Source organism: Oryzias melastigma, linkage group LG5, assembly GCF_002922805.2.
Source record: "Oryzias melastigma strain HK-1 linkage group LG5, ASM292280v2, whole genome shotgun sequence".
Taxonomy (NCBI): domain Eukaryota; kingdom Metazoa; phylum Chordata; class Actinopteri; order Beloniformes; family Adrianichthyidae; genus Oryzias; species Oryzias melastigma.
In genome coordinates, this window is record NC_050516.1 from 9795831 (window position 1) to 9814450 (window position 18620).

General features: G+C 45.7%; 2 protein-coding genes across 7 annotated transcripts in view; one reads left to right on the forward strand and one right to left on the reverse strand.

The window, feature by feature from the left end:
• Window positions 1-18620, reverse strand: part of dlgap4b (discs, large (Drosophila) homolog-associated protein 4b) — a 707978-nt gene that overhangs the window by 561935 nt on the left and 127423 nt on the right. The window lies entirely within an intron of this gene.
• On the forward strand, window positions 16580-18288 carry LOC112145521 (transcription factor jun-B). 2 transcript variants are annotated; one of them, XM_024270807.2, is made up of 2 exons: window positions 16580-16810; window positions 17045-18288. In XM_024270807.2, exon 2 carries the CDS (start codon window positions 17083-17085, stop codon window positions 17974-17976), a length of 894 nt encoding a protein of 297 aa, XP_024126575.1. In that variant the 5' UTR covers window positions 16580-16810; window positions 17045-17082; the 3' UTR covers window positions 17977-18288. The 2 variants fall into 2 exon arrangements, with proteins under 2 accessions (XP_024126575.1, XP_024126574.1); XM_024270806.1 differs by lacking the exon at window positions 16580-16810 and having other exon boundaries at window positions 16817-18288.

The following is an 18620-nucleotide window of genomic DNA, read 5'->3' on the forward strand; positions in this document are numbered from 1 at the left end:
GATGCTATCAGGAACGGTGTCTGTGGATTTCTCTCTAGAATGTATGAAGACACAGATGATGTGGAGAAATCAGGTTTATTTATTGTGAGGAGTTCTACAAAAACATCAGTAATCATGTCTCCATGTTTGAGTTTATATGATTATTATTCAAAAATTTTAATGGTACAGTCTGTATGACAGCCGCTTCCACTGTGTTTCTGTGTCTCTGTGGCTGAGCTTGAAGGTTCCCTGTCTAGTATTAACCAGAGGGGGAAAAATAAAATGAGGAGACCTTTTTCTTTTTTTTAATGTCTCAATGAGGTGCGAGCCGGCAGCCTCTGCACTCTGCAGTGTTTCTCTCTCTGCCGGCATATCGAGTGAGTGAGCTCCACCGTGGAAGAGAAAGCCGGAGATCTGTCCAGAGTTTATCTCACCTTCACACAAAGTAGCCGGATGAGCTCTACAACCCTGAGGCTCCAGCAGGTTATGGAAAAAGATGGAAGTTCAGAACAAAAGCACTCGCTTTGGACTATTATTCTAGCTGCTGATCGAGTCACAGAAAATGTCAAATGACCAAAGCTGAGTTCCTGATTGGCTGATGCCACATAGCGACCTGTCAAACTTCAGGTATTTACATTTTGACCATGCTGCCCTATTCCCGCCTCGCTGCTCAAATCAAGCTGCTGCCAGACCTTCATGTGCGCTCATCGCTCAAATCGCAGCACAGGGCTTCAGATCGCCCCACGTCACATATGTTCCATTGATCAACACTGAAACTGGCCGCCTCCACCACGCAAGTCACGTTCGGTGTGTAGCACCGTGAAGATGCAGCCTCTCCTCTCTACGACCCTCCACAGACCCGAACAAGCCCCAAACCCACAGCACCTGTACAGGTGACTACTTAACTTTTACTTTAGGGATTTGTTACTGTTCCCATTTTTAGAGTAAACATACCGTCACAAATCCAACTGTGGAGGTTAGTCTGGAGGGGATAGACAGGAAAAATTGGCACCCAAAGCCAACCGGTGAAAAGCACTATCAAGCAAGTAAACAACAAACACAAATGTGGTCAAGGACATCCATCCGACTGAACTCCATCTGAAACAGGAACCAAACTGGAAAGCAGTTCTTAGTTTAGCTTCAGGCAAAACCCACAGAAAGATAAAAGAGACTGAACACAACGCATGAAAACAAAAGCACCTCGCAGCAGAAAGAGGAACGTCAGCTGAAGAGAACAGGATTCACTCCACAACAGTTTAATGTAAAGAAGCTACATGATTCTACAAACGACGGAGGAGATGATCTCAAAGTAAGAAGCAGTCAGCATCAGATGTGTTAGTAGCTCACTACAAAAGTGACTTTTGCTGCAACTAAACATCACACTGTTGAATTTGTGGAAACATGATCTGTAACTTGTGTTTTGATCCTGACAACAGTGAGTGAAGGCCGCACCCCTACCGCTTGAAAGTGGGCTACATGAAACCTGTCAATCAAATGTTTTGAACGTTAGATGTGGGGCTAGCAGGCTCCGCCTTCTTTTAATGAGCCATCTGATTGGTCAGTTTATAACTTGAACTAAAGCAAAAATATAAAAAAGTGAGGATTAGCATGAACACGTTAAAAAAAAGGATCAGAGCAAGAAGGATTATAAAGTCCTTTTCTCTGTCATACAACTAGATGAGTTACATTTGTTCTGCACATATGACCCAACCATAGACAGTTCATAGAGGAAGCTGGACTGATCATCCCCTCCCCCTCACAACAGGAAGTACCCACTGGTCCCAGAAAGCCAAAATCCCATAGATTTCTATTGAAAAAATAAACAGCTGTTGTCATTCTGGTGTCTCTTTTTAACATGTTCTTTTTTTCACGGTATATTGTCTTTATTGCTAGTTATTTAAGTTGTAAACTAACCATTCAGACGCCTCAATAATGCCTCAGACCTGCAAAGCATTTGATTGACAGAATCTAAGACCAATCACTGCTTGCTAACGTAGTGTGGTTCCAAAATGATGAAATTGGGTGATGACCAGACTGCAGAAAAATGGCGACTGAACTGACTTCATTTCGTTGGAACCTGAGTTAACAGCCTTGTTTTGTCCATCTCTATTCATGTCAATAGACCCTGGGGGAGCGGTGAGCTGCAGACACAGCCGCGCTCAAGAACCATTTGGTGGTTTAACTCCCCAATCCAACCCCATAGTGCTGAGGGTCAAGAAGGGAGGCTCTGGGTCCTATTGGTATGACTCAGCTGGGATTTGAACTCATGACCTCTGAAACGAAGAGGCAGAGTCTCGTTCTTACAGAGGCATTTTGACCTCTATTTATGCTTCTGCTTGCTCCTTAAACCCTTTAACACCAGAGCTCCAGCTTTTATGTTCTTCAATTTACTGTATCTTTTCAACCGTTAACACAATAATTCCAGTAGATTGTGAGAAGAAAAGCCGTTCGTTGAGCCGCTTTTCTCCTTCAGAATCATCAAGCATCAGCTGTTAGAGGGTTAAAGACCCTCCTGGTGAAAATGGCGCTCTTAACATGTTCTGTTGACATTTTTCTGATGATGGACATATAAACGATTAAAATTGTATCTCTGAGTTTTTCTTTATGTCAATTGTTGTAAATCAGGAGCAGATGAAAAAATCCTGTTTGAAAAGTATTGTGTTTGTGACAGAAAAAGGCTTCCTGCCCTGCTCCATTCTGATCATCCACTTGCAGACAGTTAGATCCATGAACGTCTTTGTTTTCCTCGTATGAGCTGGAATCTGGATCTAAACTGTAGCTCTGATATCTGTTGCATGTGTAATGTTAGGTTGAGGGTGATGTGGGGCTGTAAGCTAGTGGAAGAGAGTACAAACAGAAAGCTCTGGGTTGTTTGTAGCCATAATCCTTGTGCGATTTTGGCTAAAAACAGCATAATAATGATTACTCAAAATGACCTAAATGTAGCATCTACTTAAAAGCTAAAACATAAGTGATTTTTTTTCATAGCAGCAAATAAATGCAGTCATTAAGGGGTTAAAAGAACCCCTTTGAAAATAGATCAAAAATGATTGGAGCGAGACTTAAACAGACAAGATGTAACTTTCTTGTAGATGTTGCTTCATGTATGTGCATCCATTCATGTCCTCTTGATGCTGAATGAATCACTCCCTTTTACACCATATTAGCCCATAGCATGATGCTTCTGCCACCAACTCCAGTCTTAGAAAAGTTTTTTTCTCATAAAGCTGTGTGTTTGCACAGTAAGAGTGAAAACTGTCCCCCACCTCCAGTCCAAACACTCACTTTACATGACATGATTTCAGAGTCAACCTGACGGAGAGCTGAAAAACGCCTCACACTCTGATGCAGCAGATAAGGAACAAACAAACCCAGCCCTGGACAAGAAGACGTGAGACACACGGGCTGAGATAACGTCTGAGCACTTTGTCCCTTTCTGGGGCTGAGCGTGTCAGCCAGTCCTGGAGGGACTTCTTTTTAACTCTCATGAAGACTTTCATGTTTATCTTGACAGAGAAAGATCTTTACAGGGAAACATCGAGGTCATTTGTACTCAGAGAGAAACAAACCCATGAGTGTGACTTCCCACCTCCGACAGCCTACAGACCTGCAGCATCAAAGAAGCGAGCCACACCACTGCATCATTTCACTACAACAACAAAATAAACGTTTCTGCGTCCCAGCATTCAGATGATAATGAAAAACGACACTGTGGTTGTTGCTTTTATGGTCCACTTTGGATGTGAAGAGAGTGGTTTAGTGATTCTGCTTATCTTTAGCTCTGGTGTAGAACAGCTGCCCCTCACCGTTACCTTTACACAGGTATTTCTCTGAAAGGTCAGCAGGCGGTAAACACGCTGGTGACTAAATGATCAGGAAATTCTTTTTACATCACTCAGACAAACAACATCCCAGAATATGAGGCTGACTGAACTGTAGCACACACTGGAGTGAGTGTGTAAATGATAGAACAGACATTCTGGGCTTCTGTTCTCAACTTAAACCATCACTTAAAAATTCTGAGTGAAAGTTTTTCTATAACAGAAATCAACTCTAACCACCTTTAGCTCTGGCTGAACAACCTACCCTCCTTCATGTGAGAACAGCGATCCTTTGACAGGAAAGTCATCGTCAGTGTGTGTGTGTGTGAAAACCCAGACTGGTGAACCACTTCTGGTAAAGAAAATAGAAGTGGGCTTCACTTCCTAGAGTCGCCTCTCTGTGTGCACGGCAGTGAAAGCAGACGATCGCGCTGAAGGAGGATTCAGATGAAATTTTGAGATGCATCAGTCTCATCCATTTTACTGGAACAAGTCTGGCTTTTAGATGAACAGTTAATGAGATAGGCAGATTCTATCGAGTTATTCTGCGGTACTGTGAATGCTGGGACACAAACAAGCACAGAAGTTGGACGCATGAGCACCATGAGTTCTGCATGGGGAGATATTATCAGAGATCTTTGTTTTTGGAGAAGAAACAGATAACTTCAGACAACCTCTGATTTAAACCTGTAAACGTGACAGGATTTCTTCACCCTACAAACCGCGTTTGTTTTTATTGTGTTCTCACAGCACGCTGCCTTTCATGATAACAAAATCAGCTGCATCATGGCATCCACTTCCCTGCATGCCTCTGGGCTGTATTTCCAGGAAGCAGTGAAGAGTAGAAGTGCTGAGTGTCTCTACTCATCGCTGTAAGTGCGAGCTTCAGAAGGCGCCTTGCATGCCCACATGGTTTCAGCCAAACCTGCAGTACTGGTGTTGCCAGCAACCGCGCGGTTTGACAGTCCTTTCCCTGCATCTCATGGTAAACACTTCTCATCATGACAGTGAAGCAGCCCTGCATTCACACAAACCAGCCACGGGCTGTGCACACTTTCCAACACGCACGGGCCGAGCTGCGAGCCGTTTTACAGCTGCGCTGGGCTAAGAGTGGCAGCTTTTCACACCTCCCTCCCCTTCCAAAAAACTACAGATCCACAAAGAGCTTTGCACCCCCCAAAAGAAGAATCGGGGGTCCAACCACGGTCAAAACATAAATGCTGTCATCAAAAGCCGCTGTTGGCAGTCAGGGTCTCCAAATGCAGGAACTAAGCACAGCTGAAAGTCCACAAAACTAAATCAGGGTCAGACAGGCAGAGGTCAATCACGATCATAGGATCATCCAAGAAGAAAGTGGAGATGTCAGAGTCCAGGCGAGGGTCAGAACAGGCAGCAGGAATCCAGAGATGAAACAGGGTCAGAAATTGATCAGGTCCAGATATAAATGCTCAGTAATGCAGGCAGGATGGTACAAACAAGACTTCACACAGAGTGAGGCTCTTTGTGCTGCTTAAGAAGCAGGTGGGCGATTGGCAATATATCCCCCCAAAAACATGTTTTATATAATGGTATTAGAGAGGATTTTTACCAATTATCGCAGTATCGCGATATTATCGATATCGTGAGCCATGTATCGCGTATCGTATCATGAGGTACCCAGTGATTCCCAGCCCTAATTGGCAAATGAGAGACAGCTGAACAACATCCAGGATCTGTGCGCTGGGACTTGTGGGAGATGTAATGCAGTCAGTACTCTAAAGATGGCTCCCGCTGGTGACCAGAAGGGGAGACAGAGCGCTGACTCTTGACACTCATTCACACATTCACACGTTGATGGTGGCTTCATGCTGAATACTGGCCCCAACCTTCCACCAGAGGCAACACGGGGTTCAGTGTTTTGCCTAAGGACACTTTGACGAGCAAGGTGGGAATCGAACCTGCAGTCTTCTGCAGTGGTTAACAGACCTACCATTGCACCACGGTCACTCTGAACAGAGTGACACACACATAAAGGCAAACAATATTTAGAAATGTGTTCTCTGACCTTCCACTCCTCCAGTTATTTGGTCAAAACTGGGTTTGTTTTTGTGTGAATTTGTGAGTTATTCTGACTGCTTCCCGTCTCTTCTAGGTTTAGTGAAATAACCAACACCTCAGAAAAAGAACGGATGTTTCAGGTTTTGTGTGCAGTTTCACTGAGTTACACTGGTAATCAAACTTTTTCTTTCTGGATGTTTCCAAGAACAACAGGGTACGAGAACCTGAAAGGCATCATACTTTAGCATCGCGGGCAACAGAAAACGTGCTAAAACTGGTTTAGATTTGAAGCGACAGTTTCATCCTGAATGAGGTTCTTTGTCTATTCTTAACTGATTCATAACAAGCAAAACAAGGTTGCTTTGAAAGAGTTTGGCAGAATAAAAAACTGAATGAAAGTGCTGTGAACTACTGCTCAGATAACAGGAGAGCTGGTTCTCTGAAGCAAACGACAGGAGGGTCCAGAAGTCAGCGTTTTCATCCCACTCTGACCAGTGATGGATCCTCCCCTCCTCCTCTAGCAGCATGGACTGAACGAGAAAAAAGGAGTAGATGGGAGGAACAGTTCCTGGAACTCAGATTTCCTACACATATCTCACTGTCGTAGCGAATGTTCCCGCTGGGCTATTATTATAATCTGTATCAGTGGTATCTCACCGTGTTACCGCAGATCTGCTCTGAAAAATAAACACAGCTACTGTTTCTCATTTAAATGACTTGCTGGGAAATTGTGTAGGCCCTAACCTCAAACCAATACCACACCGTCTTATTTGACATCTCAAGAGTAAACAAGTCATTTACCTGCTCCTGTGACTAATGCTAACATTTGTTGTCGAATGCGATTTCCTTCTCACAGGTCTGTTCAGTGCAGGAAGTCTTCTCTTCCTCGCCATGGGGTGAATGAAGGTGGGTCAGAAGATAGTCTCAGGAGAAGAGAATGTTTCTGTGCGCCATTATCAACATAAACATGAACAGCAGATTCAGTTTTCCCTGCAGGAGGATTCTGTTTCTTCTTCACATAGAGTCAGAATATCAGAAAAAAACAGGCGGACAGTAGATTGTTTATAAAAAAAAAAAAATTATATTTTTATTTACAGTGGAGAGCGGTTCAATAAATGCCATCTTTAACCCTTTAACACCGGAGCACCGGTGTTTACGCTCTTTGATTTACTGTAATATTTAAATTGTTGACACAATCAACATAATTCCAGCAAAGTGTTGTGTTATGAACTCAAAGTGTTGTGTTGTGACCCTAAAGTGTTGTGACCCTAAAGTGTTGTGACCCTAAAGTGTTGTGACCCTAAAGTGTTGTGACCCTAAAGTGTTGTGAACTTAAAGTGTTGTTAACCTAAAGTGTTGTAATCTGAAAGTGTTGTGAACTTAAATTGCTGTGACCCTAAAGTGTTGTGCCCCTAAAGTGTTGTGAACTTAAAGTGTTGTGAACTTAAATTGGTGTGACCCTAAAATGTTGTTAACCTAAAGTGTTGTGATCTGAAAGTGTTGTGACCCTATAGTGTTGTGAACTTAAAGTGTTGTGACCCTAAAGTGTTGTGACCCTAAAGTGTTGTGACCCTAAAGTGTTGTGACCCTAAAGTGTTGTGAACCTAAAGTGTTGTGACCCTAAAGTGTTTTGATCTTAAAGTGTTGTGAACCTAAAGTGTCGTGACCCTAAAGTGTTTTGATCTTAAAGTGTTGTGAACCTAAAGTGTTGTGAACCTTGTTGTGAACCTAAAGTGTTGTGAACCTAAAGTGTTGTGACCCTAAAGTGTTGTGAACCTAAAGTGTTGTGACTAGAGCTGTCAGGCAACTAAAATTTTTAATTGCGATTATTCTTAAATTGTTGTGAACTTAAAGTGTTTTGGGCCTTCAGGGCCCCTGTAGATTTACATTCTTGGTGCAGGACAATAGAAACATTCTGGGAGTCGAGAAAAAGACCTCATGGGTCTGAAACAAGGAGACTCTCTCCTCACAGCCCTCGCAGAGGCGGCGTCTCTGGGTGAACTGAATCACAACCATCATCAGCTTGTTTCTTATCAGCATGTCCTGTTGTAACACAGATTCTGAGGGAAGGATGAGCTCTGCAGAGGGATGAGTCAGGAGTTTTGGCTGTGGCCCCATTCTGAGACCGGCCCTCCGAAGCCCTAGTTTTCTGGTAAGGCCACTGTCCTCCTCACTTACAGCAGATACCTGATTTGTCAGGAATAAAATGTATTTTCTATCACAGTTCCCTGCTTCAAGAACAAGTCTGTGAGTTCTGAGCAGAAACTGTCTGGTTTGGAAAAAAACTCAGAAAAGGTTCGTTAGAAGTTCCCAGATCTGTCATTTGTTGTAGTTTGAGTGAAGTAATCCTGTCAGAGTTTTAAAAAGTACAGATAGAAGTCTTCCTCACAGGGAAAGATTGGCGCATGAACACTGTGTTCCCTAACGACACACGTGTGCATCAGTCCATCACAGTGATTCCTGCTCTGATGCTTCCTGAGCTTCTTCTTGCCACACCGACGCCACAGCCGGCTTCTAACAGCAGCTTGCTGAGGAAATGAAAATGCGGTGTACCCACATCCTCCACACCCCGGCCTCCCGCCACGAAACATTCACTTCTCCTATTTTCACACAAAGAGGAACTCCTGCAGTGTCATGCAGAGCAATCAAACTTACACAGCTCTCCTCCATGAATCACCACTTCAGCTCTGAATCCTGGAGCCCACTGCGTTTGTGAGGCTAAAAACAAAACTTCAGAGGACGGAAAAGTACCACATGGCCTGGTGAGAGGTGAACGTCGACATGATGCAACGCCACCTCAAAGAGGAAGCAGCACCTCCGTCTCTCTTGAAGATTTTTATTCAACTTTGATTCAACTTTTTTTAACCGCAGGGTTGACTGGAAGCATGAGATTAATTCCAATATGGAGAGATGCTAGGAATGCACATAAAGATGTATATGTGGTACAGAAAGATGGGCTGAATTGGTGGACCCCAGGTGGGTTTGTCCGTAGGTTCCATGGTGGTCCAGCTGTGTCTGCCCACACTGGTTAGGTGGGACCTCAGTGGTCTGGGTCTCTATGCTAACCAGCAGCCCTGTGGCAATCTTAGCAAGCTAACAAGCTGCTTAGCAGACAGCATAGTGAGTTAGCGAGCTCCGCTGCCCAGCGAGCCAGACTACTGAGTGCTCACTCAAGCCTGGGTCGATGAATAACCCCCAGAGTCTGATGGTGCTTAGAGGCCGGACCAGGACAAAGCCTCGCTCCAGGTGGAGAATCGGGTGGAGGAGGGCCGGCCAACTGTCTCGCATGCAAGTAGAGACAAGCATGAATACATTTAAAGGCAGAAATATGATGGTGATTGGCTGAGAAGAAATGTGGGCTATTGAGCCATTGGTTCAAAGTGAGGCTTGACTGATAACAGTGACTTAACCCACCTGTACATAAGGTAGATCTTCCTTACTGAAATTGTGCCAAAGCTTTACTAGAACTGTTGTGATTCCAGTTAGTTCCAAACTATTTTTGTTTTCTAGACTTAATTTGGTCTTGATTGTTTCAAAAAATCCCAAATTGTCCTGCGATTTAACCAACAGATTAGAGTTTTAGCAGCAATCTGCCGTTCAGGCCAAGCGACTGTGAGAAGAAAGACATTGGTAGAAACTTGAACTCAGTCCTAAATGACCATGAGTCTGTCTGTCTGTCAGGTGTATGTGGCGGCTCACCTCTGCGACCAAATGAAGAGCATTTACAGAGGATTTGATGCATATCATGATTAGTGGTTGACGATCCGATTCACCTTCACCTTTTTTTATGTAATTCAATTCATTTATTCATTTTCTTCAATATGATTTTCCCTGATCTGTCTTAATATCCCTGTCTTGTGACATACACTAATGATTGTGTATGTGTTTGTGTTGTGGGAAAATGTTTTTAATAAAAAGTAAAAAAAAAACAAAAAACTAACGTTTCTGTTCATCCCAGAGAGGGACAGCTGGGAATGAAAGATCAGAAGATGATGATTTTAGATGATGATCTTTTGTTCATTTTTATTGTTCTTGGTGTTTTTACTGCTTTCTGTGTCATTACGACCAGGAGACCACAGATAAACACTAGCCTTCTGGCTAATTCTGGCCTTTTTAAAACCACATGTTTCGTCTTGTTTTATCTGGGTGTTTTTTAAATTGCATCGTCCCCTTTTAAATAAATAAATGACAGAAGCAGCGCAGTGAAGAAAAAGAGATGAGCAAGCTTTAGCTGGTTCTCAGTGGCGGGCCGTCAGGGCCTGCAAGGCCTTCTCTGCTGGCCTAAAAATATCTGAATCACAGACTGATATTAATTATTATTTATTTCCGTGAATACGTATTCTATAATTCCAAATGCTCTGTCTTCGTCCTTTCATTGCTGTCTCCCTGGTTGCGCTGCTTCCAGACGTGTATTTTCCTATTTAAGCATTAACCAATCACATTGCAGCACCATTTGTTGCTAGGGTCAAAGAAATCTGCCCGGAGGCCTTCACAATCAGTTCTGCGGGCCCTGTAGCATAAAATAATTGTTGACCAAACTGTTGCTTCAACCAATCAGGTTTGGAATTGGTTCTGCGTTATGTGCCGGACACAGGTGCCGAGGAGCGGCGTGTCAGGTTTGAAGATTTTGCCAGTGGAAAGTGTCTCATCGTCTGATTTTTGGTGGAAAATGAATGTCTGGGTAAAGTTGTGGCACAGTTTTGTCTGGCACGGGTAAAGGAGTTCCGTGACTCCGTTGAGCCGGAGAGAAGCTGATACGAGGAAATCTACGAGGCCCCTGAACGCACCACGGGCGCGTGCAGCGCAAAATCCTCGCGCGCACTACCGACAATATTATTTTCCAGACACAGACCAGATTTCAAGATCACAAAAACTGATGTTTGTCTCCCTCCTGGACCACAAGAGGCTTCAGGAATACCAGAACATTTTCCAGCTTATCACAGCCACGGAACACTTTCCATCTGCGAAACGCACGGATTCTGCACGACAGAGTGATTGAAATCTTCTTGAGGATAGAAAGGATGGATTTTGTGTTTAAATAATCTGGATTTTTGGTGAGTAAAATTTTGCTATCTCCCTACATAATATTGACATTTTATCAGGTTATTGTTGATGCTTTTGGTGTGTGTGTGGCAGCTGTACCTGCACTAGAAGTTTTATTGCCATAAAATAGTTAATGAGGGTTGGATTGATTCAGATGGAGCACTACTGAAGGCCTAGGTGTGAAATGCACGGCCCGCCACTGGTGGTTCTTTACTCAGTGGAGAGGAACTGCATCTGCACACGCTCCATACCTGTGATGTTCAGCTTTCATCAGCACACTAGGAAAAAGCTGCAGGAAATCTGAGGCTTGAGTTCGACCAAAAAAACTGAGATTTGTTGGCAGAACAGAAAGACAGAAAAAGAGAAGACTCTGAATGTCGCAATAGCTGAACGCCGTAATGTGGTCAAAACTTGTGAAATAACTGGAAGGGAATGAAAAAAGACGGGTGTGACTGAATTCCCACCGCCAGCAGACTCAAAAAAACAGTTGTTCAAGTTGCATCATGGAGCCACTTTTCTCCTTTCTGCTCTCCAGCTCCGTGTCGCCGCCTCACCGACCACGTTTTTCTCCCTCCATGTGGATGTGGAGCCTCTCTGGAAGTGGAGGAACTTCTTCTTTCCCCTCATGACTGGAGACTGGAGCACCAAAACAACCGTCTGCTGGGGAGGGTGTCATGCTTGCATGTTCACAGAGAGGGACATTTTTAACTCTCTTCTCTGAGTTTTTTGATACACAAACCTTGATTTATGTTTGAAGAATATGTGATAGCTTTAGATTTTATGATGATTTATTAAGATGAACCGACTTGTACTAAGATGTTATTCTCATTTTGTTCTAAATGTAATAATTTCCACTTGTGTAAACCACAACAAACATCAACCAGATCCAGTAGATGGAAAGAATTCAGATGGTAAATAAAACTCAGATCCTTATAACACCACAGATTGTTACCAAACTGCTGGGAAAACCCAAATATGGCTGGAGACAGTGTGGACATGTAAATGCTAAGCAGTGAGAAGTTAGGGATGTTCTGGGACAGTGTCATTAAGGTATACTGGACTACATAACACCCGAAGACTCCCAGATCTTTTTACTGAGACTGCTACCCAAAGATGTGATCAAGAAGGAGGGCCGATATCGTTTCAAAGTAGCAGCAACTGTTTGTAAAAAAGATATTACAAGGAACTGGCTTAAACCTGACCCCCCTACAGATGTCCAGTGGCTTCTAATCATGGACGAAATTCACCAGATGGAAAAAGCTCACCTTCTTTTTAAACTTCAAGGATGCTTATTTTCAAGATGCTGGAGAAAATGGACTGTTTTCAAACTAAGAGAAACATGATTGTTTTTTTTTGTTTTTTTTACTAATTTTGAGTTTCTAAATCAAGTTTCCATGCCCCATGTTCTACTATTCGATTTGTGAGTTAGTACCTTGCATCCATGTGTTTATGATCAATATTTGTCAAAAAATGAAAACAAATAAAAAGTATTCAAGACAATCTTTGATCATTTTCATTTATTACACTATTTTATTGGGCTGCACGGTGGTGCAGTGGTTAGCGCTCTTGCCTCACAGTGAGAAGGCCCCGGTTCGAATCCCAGCTGGGACCTTTCTGTGTGGAGTTTGCATGTTCTCCCCGTGCATGCGTGGGTTTTCACCGGGGACTCCGGCTTCCTCCCACCGTCCAAAAACATGCTTCATAGGTTAATTGGTGACTCTGAATTGCCCCTAGGTGTGAATGTGTGAGTGACTGTGTGTGATTGAGGCCCTGTGACAGACTGGTGACCTGTCCAGGGTGAACCCCGCCTTCACCCATCAGTAGCCAGGATAGGCTCCGGCACCCCCGCGACCCCAAAAGGGACAAAGTGGACAAGAAAATGAATGAATACACTATTTTATTGTCACTGTAATCAAAATGAACTGCAATTAGATACATAAAAACTCAAAAGATGCAAACTATTGGCTTAGAAGTGGTAAAAAATACTGCATATTGGGCTGTGTAACACTAGAAAAGCTAACCGTATAACTAGCAGTTAGCCTTTCTAGTGTATTTGTCCCTTTTTCAAATCTTGTGTAGAACTCCTCGTGTCTAGATGTTCATATCTTATGATCTGATCTCTTGCTAAGTAAACCAGCTTGTTGCATGAACAGATCATTTGAATACTTTCTAGTGATTTTTCTTAAGGTTGATTTTCTGAGCTTCATCCTCACAGCAGAAGCTAATGCTGCCCAAACGTCTCGTCGAGGCCTCCTCGCTGCTGGAAACGTTTACAGGATATCTGAGCGTAGAATTCTGAGGAAATTTGCAGTCATTGTTTTTATGAAAACCAGGTTTTTCTCTGTCCAGACCTTTCCATGCAAATTAATTCTCCAATGAACATGGATATTCTGAGCAGCTGAAGATGTCACCTGATTTTGGAGCAGACTAAACAGCCCAACGTAAAGTGAACTTTGGATTGTAAAAAGATGAATGCTGCTGTTGAGGTCATCTTCATGCAGTAAAAAACATCTCTTAGAAATCAACATTTGAAGTTAAATCTCCATCATTTTGAAAGCTTCTTTTCTTTGTTTAACTGTAAAAAATGACAAATAAAAAACAGTTTATTTGGGCAAATAAAATGTAACGGCCTCAACCTTTGAACCAGTAAAGATAACCACTACACAAGACCTAATATTTGAGAACACATGAAAATGGTCCGGGCCGGAACCAGAATAAGTTCTGCTGGAAAGCACTTTAAAGAGCCACAAAAGCTGAAGTCCCAGTCCGATCATCTTCTGATCTGTTTTCAAGGCTTTTATTTATGATGATGATGATTTTAGCCTAAATAAAAAGATCAGTCTCATTCTCTAGGACATAGTTTCTGCAGAGCAGCAGGACATCAAAAATGTTCAAGGGTCTATTTAGTGGATGCATCAGAATGGAGCAGAGAGACTGTGACCCCCCAGTATGTTTTCTATGTCACAAATTCCATCTTTTTCAAACTGTGTTTTTCTTCTGCTGCTGATTCACAACAATTTAAATAAAGAAAGTTTGAGGTTTCTTTTCTTTATAAATGTCCTCCATCGTCAGAAAATGCTACAATTAAAAACACCATTTTCTTCTGTGGGTCTTTGATGGGAAAATTAAAGAGGGGAGTGATGCCTCTGTTTCTTTTTCAGGGGACAGTGAGAAAAGCTTCATTAATAAACCAAACGAGCATGTGAAATCTGATTAGATTTAATGGCTCCACTTCCAGCTGTTTGCTGTTTCTCAGGCTGGCAGCAGAGTGGCGGGGAGTTAAAGCATCCGTGCAGATAGAGGGGAAGCGGGAAGGACAGCTCCGTATGGGCGCCGTCGGCCTGGGGGGACAGCTTGGTCCGACCGTCTTTTCCTGCCACGCTCATTTGGCCTCAGCAGTCATCATGTCTTGTGTTAAAGGTCTCTCGTTGCTACGAGGCTGCTTGGCACTATCTGCGAGCTACAGACGTGGAGCATACTGATTAAAAGTGCCTTCATTAAAGCGATTACACGCACAAGGAAGCTCAATGTCCCACGGCGGCCGGCTAACGATGGAAGGGAGGAAGGCGGGAAGCCGGGCTGGATGGGGACGGCGCGCCGAGGAGACTCCGTCTCTAAGGACTGTTGTGAATTAAAATGCGGCGTGAAGCGGTGAGCTGTCCGCTCCTGAGGGGGCGGCCATCTTTTTGCCCCGACGAACACCCACACCTGACTCACCACACCTACAGGCCGCTTCCAGGTCATCGAGCTTCGTGGAAGACCTTGCCAAAAACACAGGAGATGCGTTACTTCTGCTTCATTTAATGAAGTGGGCGAAGGCTTTGCTGCATCTGAGCGAGCTGAAGCGATGATGAAGGCCTCAGCTTTGAGGCATCCAGCAGTTTTGTCCTTCCACAGATAAAGTTTGGAGTCAGAAGTTGAAAGATGGTGACGAAGAAAAGCACCAAACATTCCCAAGAATGCAAAAGACAACTTTGCTCTTTCTTGTGAAACATATTTAAATCACATTTTAAGTAGAAGTGGGTATAATTTCCTGTAGTCTTATCTTGACTTTGAGCGTCTTGCCTCCCACTGCGGTTCCTCCTGTCAGCAGCTCTCTCTCCCTCCAGATCTTTGACTTCTCGGTAACGTTTCTGACTCATTATCACGCTGAGCCGTGTGCGGATGACCCCACAGGCCACGAGAAACAAAGCACCTTGGCTTCCTCTGCTGGGCTGTGGACGCACACTTCACCTGCCGTCAGCCGCTCCTCCGGGCTCCGCCTCACGCGCTCCTGAGCTAACAGAGCGGGAGACGTGGAAGGGCGCCTGGCGGTGCGGCTGATGGGGAGGAGTCTATGCAGCTTGCATGTCTTTCTCCTTTCGTTCTTACGAGCGTCTGTGATCAACAGAAAGTGATAGAATGGTTGGAATGTGTTTTCACTTTTGAAGTTCTGCTCAGACCGTGGTTGTCGGCTGATTGCTTCATGAAGCCTTCAACGGGCCTCAGAAGTGAAGCTTTTTCAAGTCTCTGAGAGGTGAGAGACTCTCACGGCTCAAAGCGGCGGTCTCCAGCAGAAACCTTCCCTGATTGATCATCAGCATGACTTCAGTGACCTTTGAGGAGTTGATGAGGTCATCCTGAAACGGGAACTGGCCGTGGACTGACACCTCAGCCCGTTTCTCTGAAACGACTTCTGTTTTTCTGTTTCTCTGAGGCCTGTCCGCCCTGACGGGAGACCTGGCCACCCCAACAGAGTTTCGCTGGGCGGAGCTCCGTCCAGACTGACCTCCAGCCTTGTGACCAACCTCTGACTCTCAAGCAAAACATACAATGTTGCATCAGATGAAACAAAGATCTGAAGGAAAAGGACTCTCATTCACGTTCTTGCAGTTGAATCGCCTCAATCCAAACTCTGACACAAAAACACTGAAGCAGAAACTGCAGGTGCACGTCTGCTGTAGTGAGTCTATCTGGGTTTCAGATCAACTCTGTGAAGGAAATTCTGATGTTTGTAAAACAAAAAAATTAATCCAGCTGTTCTCACTTGTATTTTTGGCAATTTATAGAACCAATTTAACCATTTGGTTCTAACAGAAGTTGATGTTTACACAAATTTTTCCGGCTGGGATCTGTCAAAACCTGGATGTAAGCATCACCTGAGGACAGGGAAAGGTACGACTAGAACCCTGAAGAGGACGTGTGTGCGGCAGTGATTCAGAACTTTACTACGCAGGAACAAAGGAGGTGTCAGTTCATCAAACAGGTGTTGAGTTCAGGGAGCGGGCCTAGAATACCTGAGTTACTCCATCATGATGTGGAATCAAAAACCGCCGCTGGAGGAAAAAGAAATGAGGCAACAAGCAGCTGAGTGGAACCGTCGGATCCGGACCAGATGAGTCTGATGTTCTGAACGTCTGCCTTCACGTGGGCACGGAGGCGTCGAGCCGAGCTGTGCCTGCTGGGTGGGTGCACCTCCTCCTCCCTCATCCCCGCAGGAGCTGGATATGCGCCAGGATGGGATCGGCTTCCTCATCCTGTCAGGAAGGACCTGGATCGGCAGGATACCCAAATATGGAGAGAGCCAACACCGTGGAGAAGAACCAGAACCAGCAGGACTGGACCCTCTCAGCTCATTGGATTAATACATAATGTTGTGTCTTTGTGTCTCGAAACGGCGCACTGGCTCGTGGCTGCGTCTTTGCGCAGAAGAAGTCTGGTCTTGTTTACAGCGCCGTTCCTGGCAACAGCGTCATCAGCAGTCTGTGTGAGGCCGGAGGCGGGAGCGCGCAGCAAACAGCCAATCCGCGGGGCGCGCGGCGCGCTATAAAGGCGGCGCAGGCGGCCGGCCGCCCGTCATAAGGAAAGTGAGGAGAAAAGTTTCCGAAGAAGCGCAGTGGAATGAAAAGTCCTGACTTAATCAGTGGATCCCGCTTTGATTCCAACTAAAGGTACAAACCGACGACGTGGTAGAGTAGAGTTCCGGTGTTTTTGGAGGTTCTGCTGTTGCTGGTAGCTGTGGGTCGAAGTTCCGCGGGACTTTGGACAGTGACTCCTCGGGGACACTGACGCCGCGCGCCTGTGCAGCAGCGACTCTGTGTTTGACTGTCTGATTTGAAATATGTCCACAATGATGGAACAACCTTTTTATGACGACTCGTTTCTCTCTGCTTATGGCCATCCAGGCGCAGCGCTGCCAGACTACAAACTGCTAAAGCAGAATATGAACTTGAACTTCACCGATTCATATCGGAACTCCAACTTCAAGCCTCCGCTCCTGCGCGCCGACACCGACTTCTACCCGGCGGGGACGGCGGACGTGGGCTCGCTGAAGCTCGCCTCTCCGGAACTCGAGCGGCTGATCATCCAGAACAGCAACGGGATCATCACGACCACCCCCACCCCCACGCCGTACCTGTACAACCGCGGCATCACCGAGGAGCAGGAGGGCTTCGCGGAGGGCTTCGTCAAAGCTCTGGACGACCTGCACAAGATGAACCAGATGGCTCCTCCGAACATCTCCATCGGTTCTGGCGGGGTGGGCTGCCCGGCTCCGTCCTCCGTGTTCGGCCCGTCCATGCAGCCCGAAGCTCTAGAGTACACGAACCTGAGCAGCTGCAGCACGAACGGCAGCCTGAGCTCTGCGCCCAGCTACCCCCCCAGCACCATCAGCTACCTGCAGCATCACCAGTTCCATCAGCATCCTCAGGCCGTGGCGCACGGCTCCCACCACTTCCAGCACTCCCTGTCCGGGGCCCCCATCCACACGCAGCGCTACGGGGGCCTGAAGGAGGAGCCGCAGACGGTCCCCGACATGCAGAGCAGCGACAACGGCTCTCCTCCCATGTCTCCCATCGACATGGAGAACCAGGAGCGGATCAAAGCGGAGCGCAAGCGGCTGCGGAACCGGCTCGCCGCCTCCAAGTGCCGGAGGCGCAAGCTGGAGCGCATCGCGCGCCTGGAGGACAAAGTGAAGGTGTTGAAAACGGACAACGCGGGCTTGTCGAGCACGGCCTCCCTGCTGCGGGAGCAGGTGGCGCAGCTCAAACAGAAAGTCATGACGCACGTCAGCAGCGGCTGCCAGCTCATGTTAGCGCCCAAAGTCAAGTCCTACTGAAGACACGCTGCACTTTTTGGGTTTGTTGGAAACACTGGACAAGAACTGCACTGAAGGACACGCAGTCTGCGCGCGTGACAACCGAGACTCGCGGGGTTCTGGTGCGTCAGCAGAACCCCGCGAAACCTCAGCCAGAAAACACTTGGGGCATTTGAACACCTTCTCAGAAGTGTCGTCCCGGTTTTACCCGTTTACACTGTCGTTTGTGACGCTCTCACTGTAAATTATTTGTGCTCATCAGGTTGAACCGGGTGATCCTCCTATTTTGTACTTGTAAAGTATATATTTAAGTAAATGAAGTTAAGGAACCGAGTTTTGTCTTGACTTGTTGTTCTGGTAAACGTGGCCCGGCCTCTGCTGAGCAGAAGAACGCCCCGGTGGAGGATCGTTTCCTTGTTACGCACAGACGTCACGCATGTGAAGGTGAGTGGAGCCGCCCGCACGCACGCCCGCCCGGCGTCATAACGCGAGAAGGTTTCCGGGAACTCCCTCCCACGCTGCCGGTCAGAGAGGCTGCGTTCTCCCCTTCACACCACAGACTCAGGCTTTTGTCAATGAGTGGCTCTTTCGAGCGAAGGGGCTTTCCCGCGCTGCGCTCTCGGTTTCCCAAAACAAGCTGCAAGAGCTCTGGCTCAGGAAAGACC